The sequence below is a fragment of the Peromyscus leucopus genome, chromosome 18 (assembly GCF_004664715.2).
Source record: "Peromyscus leucopus breed LL Stock chromosome 18, UCI_PerLeu_2.1, whole genome shotgun sequence".
In the NCBI taxonomy this organism is placed as follows: domain Eukaryota; kingdom Metazoa; phylum Chordata; class Mammalia; order Rodentia; family Cricetidae; genus Peromyscus; species Peromyscus leucopus.
Window position 1 is genome coordinate 14371917 of NC_051078.1, and position 25265 is coordinate 14397181.

At 39.1% G+C, this 25265-nt stretch overlaps 1 protein-coding gene across 1 annotated transcript in view; it reads right to left on the reverse strand.

Moving 5' to 3' along the window:
* Positions 1-25265, reverse strand: part of Ptprr (protein tyrosine phosphatase receptor type R) — a 246902-nt gene that overhangs the window by 213082 nt on the left and 8555 nt on the right. The window contains exon 2 of the mRNA XM_028877961.2: positions 11246-11541. Within this exon, the coding sequence (XP_028733794.1) occupies positions 11246-11541 (296 nt within the window). The remainder of the gene's footprint in view (positions 1-11245; positions 11542-25265) is intronic.

Consider the following 25265-nt stretch of genomic DNA (forward strand, 5'->3'; position numbering starts at 1 on the left):
TTTATATCCCTCTGTGTCTAAGAGCTCCAGGTCCTAGATTAATTGGCTGCTAGTTTGAATCTCAATTGTAGTATCCAGTATTTCGACCTGTTCTGCATGTGAAAGTGAAGTTATGTTGCTATGCTGTTATTACTTACTGAGGCTTCACCTTCTACACTGTCTACTGCTTAAGTGTTTGGATGGTCTCTTCCTCATAGGAGCTCTGCACCTGTGTGAGGTGGGTATTTTTCCCTCCCATTTTAAAACAATCCAAGCACAGAGAATTAAATCACCGAGAAAAGTACAGGACACAAAGTTAAGGGCTGGACCCACGTATCACCACATTAATATTTCATACTTTCCAAAACCGAACGTTAATATTTTTTGCCCTGCTTACTACGTTGGTAGCCTTAAGTACTTCCCTTGCTAAAGATTTGAGATCTATGGCCTGGGGAAGACAGTGGAAGGTACAAAGACAGGCAAAATATAACAGCATGCATGCATGAAAATGTCACAGTTAAAACCATTATTTTGTATAGCAAATAAAATTAAAAACACCTATAAATTATGTGGTTTCATCAAAAGAAAGAGGTAGGTACCATAGTGCAATATAGAGAGGGCCAAAACTTCATAAAGAAAATACCCTTCCCTGGCATGAGCTCATCAACTATCCACAATAAGAACTGAGCAGTTTCTATGTAGAGAACACTATATTAATCATATATTTTGTTTCTGTTTTTTCTTCTCAGGGTTCTCTGACTTAAGTCAAAGAATGTGTTATGAATATGTCAGTACGTTAAACTCTACAACTCTGATGATTAATTTTCACTGCCAATTTGGCTGGATTTCAAACCACCATGGAAACACACTTGTGGGCTACCTTGGTGTTTTCATTAAGGTGTAACTGAAAACGGAAGACTTTCCGTGAATGTGAATAGCATCATTCCATGGGCTGGGGTTCTGGACTGAATCAAAAGGACCAAGGATGCTGAGCCCGGCATTTGTCACTCTCTGCTTCCTGCCTGTGGGTGTCATGTGACCAGTTCTTGCACAGTCTTGTCCCCATGACTCCCCCACAATGCACTATTCAGTTTAACTGTGAGGCAAAGCGAATTTTCCTCACATTTCTCATGTGTTTTATCACAAAAATGAAAGAGTAACGCAATAATGGATTTTTCCCTTCTCGGCTGTTAGAAATGATGACTTAGAAAGGCACCTATGACATTCAGTAAAACCCCCAAGTTTTGTATATCAGATGCCATATATGTATTAGAATACTTTATACATTTATACATATATGAGACTACATATATATCTATCTCTATCTCTATTTGTGTGACATTAATTTTTAAATCATTAGAAATTATTTTTATTTCTTTTTCTTTGTTTTCCAAATATTCTACAGCTTCATGAACACACACACACACACACACACACACACACACACACACACACTTCACTCACACACACATTCACCTTCTGTAGTTGGGGCAACATATTGCTATTTATTCTCTGTCCACGAGGGAATTTAGTATACTTAGAGAGCAAGGTTGCTCTTTAGTATGATAAACTCTCCCAAGACTTCAGTCATCCTAATATTGAGTTTGTATGATCCAAGACAAGCAGACGCAGTGAGGGGTCCAGTGTGTTAACATCACACTGACATCGATGTTAGCATCGAACATTTTCAAAATTTGTTCCCCGTCCTCCTTGCTGTTTTAATATTCAGAAATGGAAAAAAGCAACAGATGGTGACAGTGTGACAGTCAGGGTGCCAAGCTCAAGAATGGAACTTTCTACTTTGAGATTATTCTGTAAGGATACAGTAGTATCTGTGGAGATATGAGCACACAGCTTCACAAAATGCAAAGATTTGGGGTCAAAATGGAGATGGTTATGTAAGAGCTTCAAATTTAATAGAAAGCATTTACATTAGACTAAGAGCAAATGTTTAACCACATTTCTGAAGCAGATTACAGAATTTCTGTCTCTGGACCTTTTCAAAACTAAAATCTGACACTTTTTTGTTTTTCATTATCTGTGGATCAAGTCCAGTAGCTGTGAATTCTAAGCAACCCATCAAACACTTATTTTGCATTCATTCTTTCAGATGTTACAGACATTTAAAAAAAAGGTTTTTGATGAACTTAGCTTCTACTCAAAGTGGGGAGAAAAAATATAAAAGACATCACACTTTGAAGGAACCAGTGAGGTGTCTCAGTGGAGAAAGGTCTTGCTGTGAGTGTCTGGTCACCTGTTCTTTATCCCTGGAACCCATATAGAGGTGGAAGGAGAGAACCATATCCATAAAGTTATCCTCTGACTTCCAGAATCCTGCTGTGGCAAGCTTGTCCCTGACACATGCAGATACATGCAGTAAAAGAAGTTAGAAAGGCCTGTGATAATGGTCTGTGATAGAGTACTAACATGATCTTATTTTCTTGACAAAATAAACAATGTATTTACTTATAACCTTTTGAACTGTTCACTTTTTATCATCAGTTCAATTTTTCATCCAGTAGTCAATGTTTAAGCCCCTACAAAGATCCAGTTACTTTAATAGACACTGGAGATACAGAAGGAACGAGTTAGAAAAATCCAACCTTTTGGAATTCATATTTTGGTCACAGAATTAAGTGATATAAAAATTATTAACTAGATGGCCAGAGACACTATGAAGAAAAAGATATGCACAAAATGGACAAGAATATCTTTTGAAGCTTTTGTTTCAAATAGAGTGACATTCTCACAAAGGTTTAAGATAATTTCCTCTTCTTAATAAGGAGATATGCTCCAAGTTTTTATAATTCTTTTTTCATATCTTTCTGTATCTGAAAATGATTCAAGATATATGTTAACAACTTAAATAATAAAATGAAGAAGCAGAAAATTTATGAGAAAGACAACATGATGTGACTCTAAAACTCACTCATAACCTCACTATCCACAAGAACTGCATATTAAAGCTTGCCATGTACTAAACTGAACACTTTTATTGATTCTTCACTAGACACTAGACCAATATGTTCAGGAAATGCCTTCTCGGAAGGAGACTATCAAAGACAGAGCTCTTAACCTCTCGGAGCAGGTTTGCAAAAGGGCAGAGAAGCCCAGAGCAGTTTGTCCAGAGAGAGAGAGGAATACAGAGTCACAGCTGAGTATCACAGCCTGCGATACTTCCCAGCTACCCCAAATCTCCACAATCTTCAGAATATTTGTTAAATTCATGGATTCCTGGGACTCAAACCACAGACCTGATGGGTCCAAGCTCAGGGCATCAAGGATCCCAAGCCATATAAGGTTGAGCATAGCAATAAGTTTGACCTTCATTTCACTGGCAATGGAAGTCATTGGCGGGTGTATGTGTGTATGCTTGTGTCTGTGTATGAGGGTGGTACATGTGTGTATGAAGGTGGCATGATCTAATGACTAGAGAGCTACTGTTCAGTGACTCTTAGCAGGATGTCATGGCAGCATGAGGGGGAAGAGGAAAAGGCTGACGTGGAGAACAACAATTGTTCTATTATTGTTAGGGTGACGCTGGAACAATTAGGTAATATTTACACCATTCTTTCTTACTATTGAAAAGAGATTTTTTTATCCTGATTGTTTCCCCCTCCCTCTATTCCTCCCAGTTCTTGTCCATACCCCCTTCAATCTTGATCCACCCCCTTTCGGTTTCAGTAGAAAACAGACAGTCTTTTAGGGGATAACAAAAAGTAATAAGATAAAACAAAAAGTAATAAGATAAAACAAAAACTAACAAACACATTGGAATAAAACAAAACCAACAAGGAAAAGAGCCCAAGAGAAGGCACAAGGAACAGAAACGTACTCATTTGTACACTCAGGAATCCCATAAAAACACTAAACTTGAAGCCATAAGATATATGCAAAGGACCTGTAGGACAAAAAGAGAAAAGAAACAATATATAAATAAAATTAAATAAAAATACTAATTAAAAATAAGATATTTTTTTTTTAGAAAAAGAAAAGTATGAGACAAAGAACCTCCAAGGATGCCCTTGAGTTTGTCTTCTGTTGGCCATCCACTTATCCTTAAGTGTCGCTTTTTTCCCCAGTGAGACACCCTTAGAGGGAACTAAATTTTTATTTGCAAGTGGTTATCAATTGGAGATAGCTCCTGGTTGAGGAATGGAGGCACATGCTCACTTCTTTCAGCACGAGGACCCCATCTAGTGCAGATCCATGTAGGTCCTGTGCATGCCGCCTCAGTCTCTGTGGGTTCATATCTGCATTGATCCTATTGATTTAGAGGGCCTTGTTTTCTTGGTGTCCTCCTTCCCCTCTGGCTTAACACAGTGCTAAGAAAAATATAAATGTTTTGCCTTTATCATAAAATCGCTGTTTCCTGTTAGTGTCGTTGTTATTCTTTTTTGTCAAGCAACTATTCAATTGTGCCAACACCATGTGGTCAGCAGTCCTTCCGCACCTACCTGTGAGGCATTCCTTGTCAAGATTTCATTTCTTATGTGAACTCAGCTATCTTGACGATTTCTCCTTTTCCAGTCATGCATTGGCGTGTATATATTTTAAATTGTCATTTAGCCAACTTCTTTGCATTGTGTCTTTTAATACGATTTCTTTTTCTCTCACATGGTAGGAGACTTGTCTTGTCTTTACATCATCTTAGCATTGTCAACTTTGTATTCATTCTTAACTTCTGACTCCTTTCAAAAACTAACTTATTGTGATCAAATTTACCTTCTTCCCAACTCTTCTCAGATCTACCCTCACCTCCTTACCCATCCAACTTCACGTTTTCTCTTTCTCTCTCTCTCTCTCTCTCTCTCTCTCTCTCTCTTTCACATACACACACACACACACACACACAATTTTTGTTGCTCAAATGTTCTTAGGTATGGGGCCTTCCCTACAAGGCCACACCCTTAAAGGAGAAGGACTACTGACTCTTCCCTCCTCAGCAGCTATCAAATGCCAATAGCTTCTCAGCTAGGGTTAAGACTTCGTGCCAACCTTGGCCTTCCATTCTGGGATTTTGGTTTGGTTTGAATTTGCGCAAGTATTGTGTATAGTGTCACCACTTCTGTGAGTTCATATGTACAACCTCTCTGTTGTTTTCAGAATACACTGTTTCCTTGTAGTCATCGTAATTAAAAAGCTTCCAAAGGCCTGCATTTGAATCAAAATGTCTGCAAATTTGCCTGTCATTAGCTCAGAGACAAGCCCTAAACTTTGCTTCCCCCTATACCCCTCTCCGAGCCCTCTTGCTTCCACCCCTAAATTTACTTGGCATCAAGAAATATATAGGTGCTGGGATCTCTGTGAGTTCTGAGTTTGAGGCCAGCCTGGTCTACAGAGTGAGTTCCAGGAAAGGCGTCAAAGCTACACAGAGAAACTCTGTCTCAAAAAAACAAAAACAAAACAAAAGAAAGAAAGAAAGAAAAGAAACGAAACATATAGGCTACAGGAAGTTTCACAAATTTGAAACTTCAGCGGGATAGGATGTAATAGATTAATTAGTAGTTAATCGATTAAACTAAAGCGTAGTTCTTTTCATTAGCCCATAGACCCGACTTTAGGACACACTCTCAGCCACTTAACCTTATTTCTATGTCACAGTGACTTCATCATCTTTCTGGAGGATTGTTGGGGAGCTTTCAGGGTGGCCTTTGTCAATCTACTTTGTGTAAAAATCTTTCCTGGTGTTAAAGTTCTAAGTCTCTCTGTTTCAAAGTTCCTTGAAAGGTACTCTGTATTTTCACAAAAATCCTGCACTTAAGGCTCCGGGAGCATTGAGGAAGAGGGGGCGGAAAGACTGTAAGAGCCAGAGGACCAGGGAGTTTGCTGGGAGGTTGTGTCTTCTAGGAATGTCAGAGGCTACACCCGTAAAGTCTCACCAACATGACTACCTAAACATGAGCTGAACAAGGGCAACAAGAGTTGACACACTAACACGCTAATGTGGATGGAGGAAAGCCCATGAGGCATCAACCCTCCAGCAGGAACTATGGGAAACAGGAAAGATGAGAGGGGGAGAAATAGTCTTCCCTGGGGAAGAACACAGTCATTGGTTATCTAACACCAAATGGTCAGCCCTAAAAATGTTCACATCTACACAAGGGACATTATGTAGACTGAGCAGGTAGCATTTATGTATTTAGGAAGACACACACACACACACACACACACACCAATTTTATCATTGAAAATGTGACCATGAATTTGAAAGAGAGCAAAGAGGGGTATATGGAAGAATTGATTTAAGGAAGCAAAAAAAAAAGGGGGGGGTGATGTAACTACATTATAATATCAAAAAATAAAAGAAATAATAAAAAAATAGAAATTCATATTATCAGTCTTATCACACATTAAACTATTTGTGGTATATGTTCTACCTTTGCTGGTATAATAGGTCCAAATTTTATTACAAGTACCATCCCTTCCCATACATATATGGCTTATAGGCTTTTAGGATAAGCCCTGGGAGTAGAACCTATCTGTGGGTTGAATTGATGACTCCAGTATCATCATCTGGTGTCAAATTCTTCAAGGACAGAAGCCCAGGGCATTATTGAAAGCTGTGAGACATTACACCTGCCTAAGTATGAGTCTGCAAGGATACAGCTTATACTATTTAAGAGAAAGGAGATAATCATTCTGGGAATGAGCCACTCCAGGGAAAATTAAGCTGGAAGATTATTCACATCCCTTCAGCCCTGGATTCAACCATACCTAAAGTGTAATGACTTACAAAAGTATTTATACTTGAGTATTTATACTTTTATTAGTTTGTGTCAAATTTTTGGTCTGTTGAGACAAAATATTCATAATGAATACATCTTCCTTGACATGGAGGAATTTCAGTTGGTACATAGATCAAGCCTATCTTCTGGAATGTTCTCTGCCCATGTGTAAAATTGTGATTAGGTCAATTTGTCTATTTAAAAAGTGTAATTATTTTCCATATCACACAACATGGTAAATGCCATAAAATCTCTTTCCTGTAGTAAATCCATAATGATAGTTTTCAAAGCCTATAAATCATATTTAAAGGTAAGTTATTTATTTACAAGATGAGGCTTGCAAGGTGGTCTGAAGGAGAATGAACTGAGCTAAGGCTCCAATCACAGGGTTCAGAGGTCATTGGAAGTCAGTCATCTAAAGTTCTCAGTAGTTGTGTACCTTAAATTTCTTAAAAGGGCATTTGTAAGAACGGTGACACAGCACTTAAAGACACACACACACACACACACACACACACACACACACACAAAAGAAAGCTACAATTTCCTTGATGACTTTAAAAGCAAATTGTTTCAACAAAAATATTTGCAAATCAGATTCGGGAACACATCAAAAAGGCCATTCACCATGCTCAAGCTAGTGTATTCCAGAGATGTGGGATGGTTCAATATATGTTAATCAGTAATTGTTATAAATTACGTAAATGGTCTCAAGGACAGAAATCACTTAGTTATCTCAATAGAGACAAAAGGCTTTTGACAAAATGCAACATCCTTTCATGTTGAGAGACCTAAAGAAACTTGGAATAGAAGGAACCTATTCCAACGTAACAAAGGCTTTCCAATGACATGCCTATAGCCAAGATTATATTAAATGGAGGGCAACTCTCATTACGAGTCACCAGAAACCTTTTAAAGTGCTGAGAATAAGGGACTGATATAGTGTTCAGCTACAGATATCAACCTGCTACCCTCCACCAAGCCTCAGGGAACATGAAGAGAAATATTGAGAAACTCTGTCTTCTGGCTTTGACATGATGGCCACACACAGGAACCTATAGCAGCAGGAGTTACTTGCACAAGACCTGCCCTACATCAGGCTAGTTAAAAGTCCAAACAGTGACGGTGGGTGGGCCTTACTTCTAGAGCTAAGGGTAGTTGATGGCTTCTGGGCAAGGGAGAGTCACTTTTCTTTGGGGAATGACCACTGGCAGGTTGTCCATGGCCTAATGGAAGCCCTCATAGCCACTAAGCCACACGCACATGAATATCACTAATTAGACCCAGTGGGCTAAAAATTGAAAATGAAGATTAAAAAAAAAAAGACAAGAATTATCAGGTTGATGTGTGGGGGTAAGTATTCAGAGGGGACTTGGAGAGAAAGCATGGAGTAGACAAAGTAAAGACACACTGTACATATATATGTGAAATTTCTAAAACACAATTACAATACAATTAAAAAAAAAAAACAGCAGAGAGTCCACCTGAGCACTGGTCTGGGTAAGTGATGACTGTAAAAGAAACCACAGCGTTCTAGGAATCCCATAGAGACCATTTTGGCATCCAGTGTTTTTATCACTGTCTTGGGTGTTTATAGAAAATCTCCCAACATACCTTCCTTCCTCCTTTCGCTTCCCCTGCTTCTCCAACTTCTTTTTCTTTCCTTACATCATGTCTACCCTGTGAAATGGGCTGTAATCTCCCCACCCATAACTCTACACCGATGCTGTCATAGCCCATCCTCCACATATTCCAAAGAGTTACTTGCTCCCAATTTTCTCAGGCTTTTGGCTAAGTTAACCTATTTTTCATTCAATAACATATGCCTACCTGGAAAAGCCCGGACCCAACTCCATCCCACCACCTGCACTCATGCTTCTGGTGTCCCTTCTTCCTGACAAGCATCTTGGGGACCAAGTGATAAGAGCCATGGATTTTCTAGTGCACATTTGGCGACAGCCTACATCTTACATCAGCGGTGACTTGAGGCCCTTCATTTTCTGTCTATATTGGATTTGCACAGAAAACGGCCTCGTTGCTGAGTTTCTGGAACATAATTAGCATCTTGGGGATAAACACACTCATTGTGTTGTCCTTTCCACAGAACAAACTATAGATTTCCTCATTTGCAGAAGAAAGAGGATATAGGAAATAAATTCATCTGTGGACAAATATCTTAAGAAATTCTTTGTGGTACTAATTAGAACTCAGGAAGCAGGATGCGCATGCTTACATTTCTCAGTCTAAACCTCATTGTCAATAACATCAGAAATAAGGGCACTCGATAAATACTGGAGAATAGAAGAAGAATTTTTGCCATCTGATTGGGAACTCTTAGAAATTACATATAAATTGTAGAGGTTTAGTATAGCTTTTAACATTTTAATAAAAAACATTTCAATTATTCACTCAGTTAAAGGGACTGCTACTTATTAATACTGCTCAATTTATACTTCTCAAACCACACAATAACTCATCTCTATCACTGAAATACTCCCTAAGCAAAGTTCAGATAAGTGTATGCATATCATGTATATGTCAGCTTAGGTATGTTTTAAAGATACACACACACACATATATGTAAATCTAATATGCACAACACACTACTTACCTATCAAGATCATTAAACTGTTGAAGATTTTTCTTTTCTTTTCTTTTGCATTGTTCATGCTCTATTTAATTGTTTTTTAATGTCCCTCATACTTACTGATCTTTATGTGCATGTCATGCTCTGTTTTTGAAGAAGCTGAACATTATTGATTTATATGAAAAAATAGCCCCATCTCCCCAGTTTTCCTAGGAAATTACTATGCGCATAAGTAGTGTAAATAGTTTTATACAAGTGATTCTGGCTGTCACTGTTGCTAGGGCTCGATCTATGTTATCATTGTTCAAAAGACAAAGCCCAGATTCTTCTTAAATCCCTAAAAGTGAACTGACCTGCCAGAATTCTTAATTTGAGCCTTTTGTTGTCTGTAATATCAAAGTAACTAGATAGCACATGACATTAAAAAATAGACCAAACCTCTGGAGCTGTACCTCATAGTAACTTAAGCATTGATGAATAGGAAAATATGATAATCAGAAGCACTAGATAGGCATTTCCAGAGACAGGGGCATCATTAACATCACTCATCCTCATCAGACAGGATACATGACTCTCACCCTCAAAACATTTGTTAGTCATAAAATGAAAAGTTCAAGTTTTATAGGAGACCAAACAACCTCCATGAAGACTTCTTCTTATGTTCTCATTTTGTGATTTCTGTTACCTGTCATTTTAATTACTGACTGGCATCTTTTCCCCCCAGACATTTCTCAAGTAAGACCAAAGACTGTCTCATTTGTCTCTTTTTCTAGATATTCCAAATGACAATTGGGTTAAATAAATACTCAATACATGTTGAAAACATCAATGAGTGAATCTTTGCTTATTAACACTGAGAAAAATATACTATATATTACATAAAAGTAAAGGAAAGAAATGAGCATGTTAAATTTAATCATGTTATGAATAAGATCTGTCACAATGTAGACAGTTTCACTGACTTTTGTTGGCTCCCAAAGTCAAATTACTTGAAATTTAACAGAAGTCTAATAACATTTAGAAGGTTTGAAGGAGTTTTGCGTTTGTTATGGTCTTAAAATTAGGATTTAAATTAGTTCCAAATACAATGTAGTGTTTTTGTTCACGTCTGGAATGGGTAACCATCAACTATTTTGGAGGATTTCTTTTGGCTGTGTCGCCCAGGTTGGCTTTGAAATCATTGGCAATCCTCCTGCTTCCACTTCCTCTAAGTGTTATAGTTTTAATATAGATAATAACAATATGAGGGAATACATAGTACAAAAAGAAACTTAACCACAGAAGGAATTTTCCTATAATACTTCCACAAATTGAAAAACTCGGGCTGGGTTATCTCTTCTACTAGCATCATGGTAGCATGTAAATGTTGATGCTTGCTCAGTGATTTAGGAATGTTATCATAGATCACTGCCTTCCACCATCCTTATGTACTCTAGGGATGACGGACCACTACTCATTAATCTCCCCTACAACTACTCTCTCTTTCACTTGTTTGTTATTTCGTTACAACTTGAGTCAAGGGAAAATTTGATAAGTGCTATTTATTTACATGTGGTGATAATAGGCCTATCTTTTAAGACTGCATTCCACAGAGAGCAGGGCGCTCTATATAGGATACGATCTGCTGTAACTGTAGCCTTCCTAAGGCGACCCTTAGCTCTCAGTAAGTATTTGTTATGCACTATGCATTGGGCTATGAGCATAGGACAGAGAGAAATTTTCTGATTTCATGGGGGAGGGAAATAATAAGCAGCAAAGAAGAAATATCAGAAAAAGAGAAATGCTGTGGTAAATAATCATCGAAACCCATGCTAAGTACTCACAATTAGTCTTCTTCCCCAATAATGTCAGCCACAGAAAGGAACAGCAGCTCTAGTGTTAACATCAACCTCAGCATCACTATCAGCTTCAAGATCAGCATCAACATGAGGCTGGCTTGCTTGGTACTTACCACCACAATTACATTTGCTGCCGGAATTGGGAGATTTTCTATTTGAAGCTCTTGACCGGACACAGCCAACAGATTAAGAGATGGGTCATATGCAGGTCTAGGAAATGCTGAGTTGACAATTTGGTGACGTTTGCTTATTTGAACTTCAGCACGTGAATGGTAGTTCTGTTTATATGCCTCTTGAGCTATATCCAGGCTCTTCTCAATATCTTGTGAGTGGCGATAAATGAACGCTGGCTTCCAATTCTTCTTTTGATGAATAGCCAAAAAGTGATCATTATTTCCCAAAGAACATCCTATAAGACAGAAGGGTCATAAAGAAAATAAAAAATGCTATCCAGAAAAACATGTAGAATATCTATCTATATTTTTGTGGTTATACACATATATATCTTTTCATGTGTATGCATGCATATATGTGAATATACCTGTGGATGCCAGAGGTTAACACTGGGTATCTTCTTCAATAGCTCAACCACTTCATCTTTTGAGGGAGGACCTCTCATTGGATCTAAACTCACCCATTCAGTGGGACTGGTAGACCAGCAAACAGCAGGGGTCTTTCTGCCTCTGTCTCTCTAGAGCTGCAATTATAGGCCTGCTTTCCACTCCTGACTCTTTCGAAGCATGTTGGGGAATCTACATTCAACTCCTCACTCTTGAGCAGCAAGTATTTTACCAACCAAGGCATCTCCACAGTGTACCTTCCTTCAGAAGAATCCTACAACACTGTGTAGATTTGTATACCTGAATGTCCTGTCTGCTTCTCAAATGCTAAACATTTATATTGTTTTTAAGCTGTCTCTTATATAATTATTATACATAGTTCTTACATAAATTATTAATATAAATTTTTTATCCAATGTTTATAGTTTTTAGCAGATTAGCTTTAGGCAAGCAAAGGCAGAAATATGAGTATGCTCATGGCAGCAATTTTTAATTATCTAAAAGCACCACTATTCACCATACTGTAAAATTATGTACATTTCTCAGCCTTTCTCTTAACTATTCGAAAATATATTTCCATTGGTAAAAATTTCCATTGATTAGATATTAATGTGAAGAGAAATGTATATAACTTTGCTTTCAGCCTTGGTAATGATTTAGATATATGGTTGGTGAGGTTGGAGCTTGACACAGAAACCATGTGTTAAAGACAATGGCATGAAGGAATTCTGTTCTCTGGTAAAGGGAGAAAGCAAGGGCTACCTCTTAATTTCTACTCAGGCTTCATGCAGGAGAGAAACAATTTTCTATCTTATTATAGCTGTTGTTACTTTAAATGTTTTAGTTATAGCAATTGAGCCTAAATGCTAACAAGCACATTCATTATTTCTTCTGTCAGACAACGTTCTTTGAATGTAGTAACCGTTGATCTTGTTAGCCAATGACGACAGGAATATATAGGTAACATACCATATCTAATTTAAAAAGTATCATCTGGTTAATACACACACACCATACACTTGCTTTGGAAAAAAAAATTAATGATGACCAGGGCCAGAACTTGTAAGGATCAGCAAGCATCAGGTCAGTCTGAGCTACATAGTGAAACCTTGTCTCAAAAGGCGAGCAAAACAAAACAATAACTTACAAAGTGAGAGCACTGCCTAGTGTCTTGGTTTGCTTTCTGTTGCTGTTAGAAACACCATGACCAGACACATCCTGTTTTGTTCTCTCTCATTAGAAAGCAAACAGGCATCTAGAAAAAATAATAAGGAAAAAAAAAACAGAATAGGACAAAACAACCAAACAGAAAAAAAAGAACCAAAGAAGAAACACAAATAGGTGTAAACACACACACAAACCTACTATAAAACACAAAACTGAGCTGGGTGGTGGTGGCGCATGCCTTTAATCCCAGCACTCAGGAAGCAGAGGCAGGTGGATCTCTGTGAGTTCGAGGCCAGCCTGGTCCCCAAAGTGAGTTCCAGGGAAGGTGCAAAGCTACACAGAGAAACCCTGTGTCGAAAAACCAAAAAAAAAAAAAAAAAAAAAAAAACCACAAAACTGGAAAACATAACATATAAGTAAAGACCTCTAAGATAAAAAAAAAAGCATAAAGTATTATGAGATACACATACAAAAAAAAACCCTCTGAAAGTATCTTTGAGTTTTTGAGTTGATTTTGTGTTGGCCACTACTGCTGGTCATGGGGCCTGGCCTTCAGTGTGGTTAGATTAGAGCCACGAGTGAACTTGGCTCATTTCGTTTAGCATGATGACACCTATTGCTATCGGAACTCCTGCAAACAACAGGAGTGCTGCGAACAAACAACATGATTTTGCTCATTTATTTTTTTGTGGCCGGGTAAAACTCTATTGTGTATGTGTGCCCCATTTCCTTTACTCACTCATCTATCAATGGATATAAAGCTAGATTCCACACCTCGGTTGTGTTTATCATGGGTATACAGGTTATCACTACTGTATCCTGACTCCTGGGCATATCTCCAAGTATTTGATAGCTGGATCATAGGAAAGATCAAACCTCAAATAATCTTGTAGAACTTAAAAGGGCATGGCAGGTTCCGGGTCTGAGGAGAACTCATTTCAACCACTGTACCTTGTTCACACTGAATAGAACTGTAAGACTTGGGGGACAAGGCACAAAACAGTCTAATCAAGGACTATGGAAAGTAAATAAAAACAAGGCAGCAAGAGGATTAGAACTCCCAGTACATCAGGAAGTTGTTCCTCTATGTACATCTCCCTTCAGGTTGTATTAACATCTAGTCAACCCACAGAGGGTACCAGGACACAGAAACAGATCCCACAAATCTAGGACAGCACTGCAATGGCTCCCACCTCCCTCCTCTCTTCCCCATGCCCTGTCTCCAACAACACTCTACATACTGTGTTATTCCATGGTGAGGGATGAGAGGGAGAGAGAGGGCTCACTGGATGTAATCCACTCCTGAGATAACAGCGTTCATGCATTCCTCATGGTAGATTTGTTATGACATAATCAGTTCCTAAAAGTCCCGCCTCTCAACACTGTTGCAATGGAATTAAGTTTCTAACAAAGGAAGTTTGGGGACACATTCAGGACAATAGGAGGAGTTAGCATCCCAAATAAATAAGAAACTTGAACAACTTGAAGGCAAGAAAACAATCCCCTAAAAATCAAGCCAAGAACCTGAGCAGCTATTTCCCTAAAGGAGACAGACAGACAAGCAGCAGGAAGATGAAAACAGTCTCAGCATCTGTAATCATTATGGAAGAGCAAATTGAAATGATGCGTCACTCCACATCTGCCTAGGATTGCTTTTATCAGTGTCAAGAGGATGTGGAGAAAAGGAAACCCTCAAACATTACAGATAGATTGTCCAGCCACGAGGGCATATGGTTTCCTCTAAGCATTTAAACAAGAACTTTCCTATGACCTATCAATGTCACTTCTGAGAATACAACTGAACAACTGAAATTAGTATATTGAAGAGGTATCAGCATTGTTATAATCATCGTGGGGCTAAACTCTACATCTAAGATATAGAATCAATCCGTGTCTACAAATAAGTGAGCATATAAAGAAATAGTGCTGTATTTACACAATGTAACACTGTTTATCTTTCATATAGAAGGAGATACGGGGCTGGAAAGATGGCTCAGTGGTTAAGAGCACTGGCTGCTCTTCCAGAGGTCCTGAGTTCAATTCCCAGCAACCACATGGTGTTTTACAACCATCTGTAATAAAATCTGGTACCCTCTTCTTGTGTGCAGGTATACATGCAGGCAGAACACTGTACACATAATAAATAAATAAATATTAAAAAGGAAGGGAATCTGGTTATTTGTAGCAATATGATAGAGCCTGTAGGACATTATGATATAGTCAAACAGGCAGGGCACGTGTGCTGCATGATCTCATTTCTGGAATCTAAATAGCCAAGTTCATAGAAATAGAAAGTAGAATTATGGTTGCCAGAGGCTGGGGTTAGAATATACCTATACACCACATACTTTTACCTAAACTTCACATTTTATATAAAATTTGACTCATAAATCTCATAGACCTAAAGATATATGATCTCTCAACTTTTAGAAGAAAACAGAAAAAATTGTATGTACATTTAGGCAAAGAGTATTGGTAGATAATACTAACTTCACATGCAATAAAAGAAAACTCTGCACGGAGTTGGTGAGACGTCTCAGTGGGTACAGGTACCTGCTACCAAGCTTTTTGACCTTAGTTCAATTCCTGGAACCCACATGGAGGAAGGACAGAACTGACTCCCACAAGTTATCCTTTGACCTACACGTATGCACCCCTCCACACACAGAGAGAGAGAGAAAGATGGGGGGATTAAAAACTTAAATAATATAATAATAATATGATAAATAATAATAAAAATGATGAAGCTGGAGAGAGGCTCAGCAGTTGAGAGTATTGACTCTTTTCGCAGAGGAACTGAGATGATCAGTTGCTAACTCTCATACAGGGTGACTTACAACCACCTGTAATTCCACCTTCGAGGGAAATCTGTTGCCTCTGAATTTTGAGGAAACCTGCACCCCCACACCAATACTCCTGCACAGACATACACACGATTTAAAAATACATATTAAAAATAGACAGATTTGACATTGAAGTTTTTTTTGTTATGAGCAAGACCCTGCTAGGAAGATGGAAATACTAGCTACAGAGTGGGAGGAAGTAAATTTGAGCCACACAGCTCACAATGAACTAGTCATCAGGCTATATAAAGAACTCTCAGAATTCATCAGCTGGCAGATAAACCAATTTCACATTGGGATAAAGACTTGAAACGCATTAAAGAGATGCCTAGATGGCAAATAAGTAAATGAAAACATTTCAAACTTAATAGTCATTAATGAATGCATATTTAAAACTGTGATGTGAATTGCATTTTAGAAATTGTAAAATGAAAATTGCTAGTAGTATTCAGTACTGGAAAGAATCCAGAATAGAAGTAAGCTTTAGACCTTACTGGTGTGAATGAAAAAAAAAGATAGAGGTATTCTAGGAAGAATTTTGGCAGTTTTTATAAAATTCAACACGCACTTACATATGATACAGCAAGTTCACTTTTCTGCACACTTACCCTAAAGAAATCCTGGAGAAATCAAATTCTTATTCACACAAAAATATTTTTTTTTAATTTTTGTAGCAACTCTATTTATGATTACTTACTCTCAAAAGAAATAACTCACAGACTCTCCAAGTGGTTAATGAATGAGCTATGGTGATCTGCAAAGTAGTATTAGTCATCCATAAGAACGAATGAACCATTGATCCACACGACTTGAATAAACCTGAAAGGCTTTACACTGAAAGAAGACTGTCAAAAATCATTGTGCCTTCCATTTAATTGACATTCCAAAGAGAAAAGACTCCATAGTGATGAAAAACAAATTAATGATTGTTAGGATGTAGGGTCTGAGTAAGGGGAGATAGAATGAGAGGCTGAGCTCCACTGGGAGATAGGAGGAAATACCGCTCAATGCACGGGCATGGGGTGAGCTTCTGCTCAGAATAAAGCATTCCCTTTTCTACAAGGTGTGCTAGAGACACCCAAGTTCACAGATCCTTTCGTTTTGTGGAAGAGGTTGAGGAATTATCTGCTGATGCTTCAATTTTCTGTGTGCAAAGTTGGAAGAAGGCACTTCATAAACAAGCAAAACAGGAAAAAGGTTGGAGGTTTGACAGACCTTTAAAGGATGAGAAATTTCACACAAGATATGTGCAAGCATTTTTCCTGTGTTGATGGCTCAGTCACAATTTTCATTACCTGGGAGGGATGCAGTGTTTCTCATAAAATAGTTAGCAAGTGGCTTTTTAAAGCCACATATCTGCATTTAAAATAAGAGTATTTTTTATTATAAAAAGTAACATTTGCATGAGAATAACCAGTGAACTTTGATAGTTATAAAATTACAGGATTGAAATTTCCTTCTGGATATGACCTCAATAATATGTGAAGCGATCTTTCACAAATGAGAGAGAGAGAAATGTATGAAATTACACTGGTAAGACTAGAGACATTGCAATGTGTTATTTCAAATCCAATGTAGGTTATTCCTAGATATGGAGGGTAGAGCGGCCTTTTGAACAGTCCTCAGAATAAGTCTTTGTCCTGCAACTTTTATGATGCTGATTTACAACAAGAAGGAAAGTGTGAAGTAACATTCTCAAAATACCCTTCCCTAAAAAGAATGATCAAAACAGGTCACTGGGCTATCTAACAATTGTGTTTTCAGCATTGCTGGCCCTTTCTTCTCCAGAGAGGAGAGATAAATAGTCAGGTGCTTTCCTTGGAAATGTCTACATAAAAACATGGATTTAAATAAAAGTTGGAATTAATTTAGACAGATTTTGCTTACTCTTGATTTTTCTCTGAAAATCCTTTTCCATGTATATAAAAATGACCTTTTGGTACTTATGGAAGCAACATGTTCAAGAAGTTATAGACTTGAATGTAAGAAAGAAACTAATAGAAAAAAATCTTCAGTTGTTCTGTAATTGTATTGGTAATGATTGTGTTCTGTAATTGTATTGGTAATAATTGCCCCAAACATCACTACAATGTTAACCTTCAGTGAAAAGTAGGCATATTAACAGCACTGAAACTTACATGTTACACCTTCCTAAGATATGATAGTCAAGGTCTGTTAGGATGACCTCTCAAAGCACAAATCATGATCACTCCAACTGATCATAATGGGAGATTATATGGACACCTCGAAAGAGTCCATAATGACTGTGTACGTGTGTCAAACCAGTTATGTCAAATTTCATTTGCATGTCTTTTTATGCTCTAACAACGTATCTATGCATATGTATATAATTCCCTGTGTATATACATTTGTTTTGTATCCTGACACCAGACTTTCAATTTGACAACAATGTTCACCCTTAAAGACCAACTCTATTGCTACAAAAGTAAAAATAAAACCAGAATTTCTATAAGATGATAAAAATTGCCTTTATTAAAATTTCAAATCCACATGGGACCCAAAGGGTTTAAAATAGAAAGAAATTCTCATTCAGGACTAGTTTCCTAACAATCTAGTCTGTAGGCTGTAACCAGATGCTTTTCTCTGTCCCGCCCTATCCTAAGCCATTGATAGGCACTTATTACTACGATGTGAAAAATACAGTCTCACTAGGAGGTGCTGGGCTGCTAAACATTCCATGTTTTGACTAGTGATGCTTCCAATTTATCTACATTAAAAGTTAAAAACAACAGCAGCAGAGTAATGTCTATGTGGGCAGAGCTAGATCTGTTCTTCTCTATTTAGGTAAGGACCGGAGTCCTACAGTAAGGGATGATTTCAGTTAAAGCAACTGTAAACTTGTCCTATGTGTCCTTTGACATAATCACCCCCACATTTCCTAAGTATTCCATTAGGGGAAAAAAGTAGCTCCTATTCTCACTTCCATCACTGAATAGTCCCTCCTTCTTCCTAATGTTCTCATCCATTGGAAGTTGAGATATACGGAGAAACTTTGACATCCATTGCAGGAAAAATTTGCTGTGTGCTGTGTGTTGGTGGCAAAACTGTAATGAAGAGCACCTCTCATGTTTCTTGATGATTGCTCATCTCAATAGAGTTATTTTTCATTGAATAAGTGTCTGTTACAGAGTGGAACACAATACAATAAAAGAAGCATTTGGGACAATGACAATTAGAATAAGTCATGAAGACTGAGAAACCTCAGATTTTGCTGGAAGAGGAATAATTTATATCAGCTCAGATAGAGTCAGATGTCCCCCAGTTCCTAAAGAACTGAGTTCATTGCTTGGAGGGGAGGTTGACAGAAATGTGTGTTAAATTGTGAATAAGTGTTACATGAAGACCAAGATCTGCCCTCTTGGAGGAAGCAGAGTACAGAAAACTGCCCATATGGCTGGAGTGCTGAGAAATGGGAAGCTTTTCCTATTTCTGAAAGAAATTCCTAAAGAAACTACAGGAATTAACTTCCATGGGTACATACTGAGTAATGAAATAAATTTAGCAAATCTAAATTTTATATATGCATGTTGTTACAGAAATAATTAAATGTAATTATTTATAAATAGTTATAGTGATTAAGCACTGTCCTCATTGGCCTTTAAAAAATATTTTCTTTAGATTAGCAAAGTAACCCATTGTTTCTATAGCAGAAACCTCTACTTGCCTGGGAAACTGGGCTCCAATTTTACAACATAGTATCTGTTTTAAGAATAGTGTTCATAGCAGGTGAAGAGTTCTTTTTAAACCAGGATGGAGTGATAGTTTCGTGGGTAAGAGCACTTGCCAAGCCTGAAGACTCAGTTCCATCCATCAGACCCTCATGGTAGAAGGAGAGTCCTGAGTCTCACAAGTTGTTCGCTGATGTCCATATGCACACTGCATCACACACACACACACACACACACACACACACACACACACACACACTAAACAAACAACAATGAAACAAAAAATCCAAAAACATAGAAATTAAAATCTTGTCTTCTTAATAAAAATATAGATATAAACACCCACTAAGGGAGGAGGGCATGAAGGAGGTCCTTAGTTGGCCTCCTGAAGAGATCCCTGACTACTCTTCTTTGCCCACAGCTGGAAATTGGAGGGACACTTGATAAACACACCAGGCTAACACTTCTGGTCCAGTATATCCTATGCCATTAGTCGCCTGAAATGAATGCCAATAAGCTAAGGCAGTGCTCTTTGATGACTTTTGAAATCTAAAATCTCCTAGGGAAGGGCCATGTTATCAGGAACTAATGACACAATTTAACTGGGGATAGAATGAGAGATAAAAACAATGTTAGAACAGAGACTAGGCCTGAGAGGACAGCCTTGGAGGGTAAACTCGCAGGCATGAAGAGCTGGGTGAGCAAGCTGCTGGCCCTGAGAGCTGATGTTGCAAAGTGAGGGATGGAGGCCCAGGCATAGCACAGACAGACCCTATAACCCAGTCTGAATTCACAGCAGTGTTGTGGGATATTTGTACACTGCATGAAATGTATTGCTGTGATTGGTGTAATAAAAAGCTTAACGGTCAATAGCTAGGTAGGAGGTATAGGCAAGATTTCCAGGGAGATGAGGGAAGTGGAGGAGGAATCTAGGCACATGAGAGACATCAGAAGGCACAGAGAGGAAACAGGAGGTACAAGATGGAAGAGAGGTAATGCCACCTGATAGAACATAGATTAATAGAAATGGGTTCATTTAAGTTATAAGAGGTAGTTAGGAACAAGCCTAAGCTATAAGCTGAGGTTTCATAATAAGACGGTCTCCATGCCATTATTTGGGAGCTGTCTGGTGGGACAGAGAAAGACTCGTTACAGAGTAGACTCAGCTAAACTGGGCTCAGATGGCAACGTGATGTCTGACTCCCAGGTTATATACTTGAAAACTTTGACTTGCCCTTCCCCTGCTCTATACACCCAAGAAATGTGAACAGGACCTTCAATCCTGAATGTGTCCACAACATCAGAACACAGAGTTATCAAGGTGTACTCATGCTGGAGAATGACTTTCAAGATTCTAAGCTTTCATATGTATTATTTGCTAAAATAACTTTTTTTTAAAAAAAAATGGACCTAAGGATACCAGAAAAGACAATAGGAATCACTATCTTATATTTACCTAAAATGGCATGTAATAATACGTAAGTTCATGTGTGTACATACATAGAGTTTAAGTGAAATTATATAACTTATAGTGATACTACTACCCCCAACAGCCAAAGACTATCTGACAAAATCCCCAGTACCAGGTATGAGAAATCTTTCAAGTTGTTGAGGAGTTCTAAGAGACTCTCAAAACAACCGGTTATTTGTATGGCCCTTGACTGCCTCACATAAATCAAGGTACATGTCTATTGCTGAGGACACCATGCATTTTTGACACAGGATGTAGAGGACTTGATCTGGAATGGACATGAAAGTCTCCCCATGGAGGACTAGTTTTCACAGTACCAGATGATACAAAAGCTGCTAAGAGAGGAAAGCATCCTGTAGACCTTCCCAGTATGGCATCTATGAATCTCAATGGCCAGCGATGGAGAGAGATCCTTCAAGGTGCAATAATGACAGTTACATCTCGGTGGTAACCAACAGCTGTCTAGTTGGCATCAAAGGCTCTCAACATGGGGGAAATTGTATCTGACACTCTAAACCTAGCCAGAGACTGTGGCTGGGAGATCATAGATCCCAGAGTAGAACCTGCCACTTTCCTAAACAAGAATAATTTCTAATTGCACTCTAAATATTTGTCCTCACACACACATATAAGTGTAGATCTCACTTCCCCCATCAAAGAAGAATCTTTTTTGCCACAGAAGACCATTCCTGAAAGCCACTAGTTAAAAATGCAGAGAACAAGCCGGGCATTGGGGGGGTGCGTGCCTTTATGCACTCGGGAGACAGAGCCAGGTGGATCTCTGTGAGTTTGAGGCCAGCCTGGTCTACAGAGCGAGATCCAGGACAGGCACCAAAACTACACAGAGAAACCCTGTCTCAAAAAACAAACAAACAAACAAAAAGTAATCAGTGGACAAACACCTCATGTTTGGGTGATGCTCACAGGTACTCATGTTGCCAAGAGCTATGCCCAGTTGGATTAGGCTTCTGAGAAACTGAGTGCAGCCCTATAGATATCCTTAATTGTAGGGCATATTCAGATGTATTGAAAGAATCTCTGGACTCTGTCTTTGTTTTTTTTGTGGAGAAGCTCCTTTGGAAAAATTCCTTTAGCTGGCTTATGAATTGTCTGATGGACTACAATCCTAGTGAATCAGACTAGATCTGTAGATTATCCAGTTAGTTACCTGAGATCAAAATTCTTTCAGAGAAGAAACCTAACAGATTGGGTATAGCTGTGTAGATTGGGTGTTAGGAGAATGGTGTGGACTTGAGACTATCTTTGCCCATTTCTAATATGTGATCTTGTTGTTCCCAAGCCCATCTTTGCTGTTACTTTATGTCCAAAGAGCCCAGTCTTCTCCAGTATCTTCAGAAACCCAGACAGTCCTCCACATAAGTCTCTGAGCCCAGTAGTCTAGAAGTTCTGTGAGCTACAGATGGTAGGCAGAAGATGAGTAGTCGGTGAGTAGAAAGGGATTGGTGTACAGTAAATAGAAGAAGGAAGACCTGTAGAGCTCTGGATGGCAGCTTTGGTCAATGCCTGAACTTCTTAGGAAATAACTTCTAGAAATGTCTGGCTTAGCCACCAACAAAGACAACGCAGTAGGAACTATTTCAGATTTGTGGTATTAATATGTTACACATTTTTCACTCACTACCAGATAAATCGAAAGTAAAATAGTGTCTCATATCCAGGTAAGTAAGACTTTTCCGAAGACCTGATGCTGGAGACAACATTTAGATGAGTATCTGAGTCAGGGTTTCTATAGCTGTGACCAAACACTGTGACCAAAAGCAGGTTGGGGAGAAAAGGGTTTACTTGGCTTACTCTTCCAAAGCACTGTTCATCACTGAAGGAAGTCAGGACAGAAACTCAATCAGGGCAGGAACCTGGAGGCAGGAGCTGATGCAGAGACCATCGAGGGGTGTTGCTTACTGGCTTGCCTCCCCTGGCTTGCTCAGCTTGCTTCTTACAGCACCCAGGACCACCAGCCCAGGGATGGCACCACCCACCATGGGCAGGGCCCTCCCGCATTGAACACTAATTGAGAAAATGCCTTACAGCTGGATCTCATGGAGGCATTTCCTCAGCTGAGGCTCTTTCCTCTCCAATGACTCTAGCTTGTGTCAAGTTGACACACAAAACCAGCCAGTACAACTGACTCCTTGTCAACTTGACATACAAACACATCATTATTAAGCCACATCCCTTTCTTCTTATTCATCCCCAAGATCTCACATTAAAATCATAATTTAATAAGTCCCACAGTCTTTACAAATTCAAACACATTAACATTTCAATCTCTTTAAAATATCCAGTCCCTTTTAAAAATTCAAGTCTTTCATCTATGGGCTCCTTTAAAAATAAAAATTAAACTAAATATCTTCCGCAATAGAGAAGAACCAGGGCACCATCACAATCTGAAATAAAGAAAAACCAGACTCCAACAGTATAAAGAACTCAACGTCCAGTTGTTTGGGATTCACGATTTTTTTTTTCTTTTTGGTTTTTCGAGACAGGGTTTCTCTGTGTAGCTTTGCTCCTTTCCTGGAACTCACTTTGTAGACCAGGCTGGCCTTGAACTCACAGAGATCTGCCTGCCTCTGCTTCCCGAGTGCTGGGATTAAAGGCATGCGCCACCACCGCCAGGCCCAAAGAATCTTTTTTTTTTTTTTTTTTTTTTTTTGACTAGAGCTGAGGACCGATCCCAGCGCCTTGTGCTTGCTAGGCAAGCGCTCTACCACTGAGCTAAATCCCCCACCCCTCACTCAACGATCTTTGGGTCACTTCTCTATCTGCCCTCTGCAGCACACACAGCTTGTCTTCTGGGCTCCGGCTGGCTCCACTCCACAGCTGCTGCTGTTCTTGGTGGTCATCCCATGGTACCGGCATCTCCAAAATGCTATTGTCCCTTGCTGCAACTGGCCTGCCTTTTCACCAATAGCCTTTGGTAGGCTCTTTTTATGGTACCAAGCCCCAACTTCTCTTCATGACTCCTTCAGTCCTGGGCCTTCAACTGCCACTGAGGCTGCACACCTTCTACCAATGGCCTCTCCTGACCTCTCACAGTGCCAAGCCTCAGCTGCTTCCCATAACCCCCTCATGACTTCAAAACCAGTACCACATGGGTGATACTTACACATTACCTAGTCCTGCTGCCAGCACGAGATACAAGCACGCCTGCCTCTGGAACACAGCATCTCTGTGCTCTCAGGAAACACTTCCTAGAAGATTTCACCTCAGTGATGCTGCTGGTCTCTTCTTAATCACCGCTAATTTTTTAGCTCCAGCCAACCCGCATCAATTGTCCCAGTAACGTAAAGGTTTCACGTTAGTAGTTCTGGTATCTTGTTAATCACAGCTGATTCTTCAGCCCCAGCTAACCAGAACTACAAAGTTTTAATTCCAAGTAACCAATGGCCCTGAAAGAGGCTTTAAACTTCCCTCTGAAATTTCACAAGCCAGGCAGGCCTCCATCCTTTGCATTTCTCTCAACACTATTATCTTCTAAGTTCTCACAGAATGTCCCGCAGAGCTCTTAACACTCAATTTCTAGTCCAAAGTTCTAAAGTCCTTCCACAATCCCCCACAAAACATGGTCAGGTCTGTCAAAGCAATACTACACTGGTACCGATTTATCTTAGGGTTTCTATTGCTGTGACAAAACACCATGACCAAAAAGCAAGTTGGGGACCAAAGAGTTTATTTGGCTTACACTTCCAGATCATAAGACCATCACTGGAGGAAGTCAGAACAAGAACTCAAGCAGGACTGGAATCTGGAGGCAGGAGCTGATGCAGAGGCCATGGAGGGGCGCTGCTTACAGGCTTGCTCAGCCTGCTTTCTTATAGAACCCAGGACCACCAGCCCAGGATGGTACCACCCACCATGGGCTGGGAGCTCCCCCGTTGATCCCTAATTGAGAAAATGCCTGCAGCTGATCTCAGGGATGCATTGCCTCAACTGAGGCTCCTTCCTCTCTGATGACTCTGGCTTGTGTCAAGTTGACACACCAAGCCAGCTAGTAAAATGCGCGACTGAGGGAAAGTGTTAGGAGAAAGATCTGGGGACCAAGGAAGTGTTTTAGACGTGGTGCTTTACAGTTCACTTCAAATCTGCATCTGTGTCCAGGTTCATGCATGTAACAGACGAAAATAAACACAGATACCGCCTGAAATAGACAATCTATACCAGCATGTGCATACTCCTCAGACATAGGTTTAAGCACAGAAAGGAGAGATTGCTCTATGATGTGAGTTAACTTTTATGTGAACTCTCTCCTTCCCTAATCAAATAATGCATATCATTTACAGAGCTCTTATTAAAACAGTGCTTGTATACATTATCCCATTTACTTCTTAAATACCACCCGGCAATAAGTTATTCGTACTATCACTGTATCTCAGAGAGAACTGGAA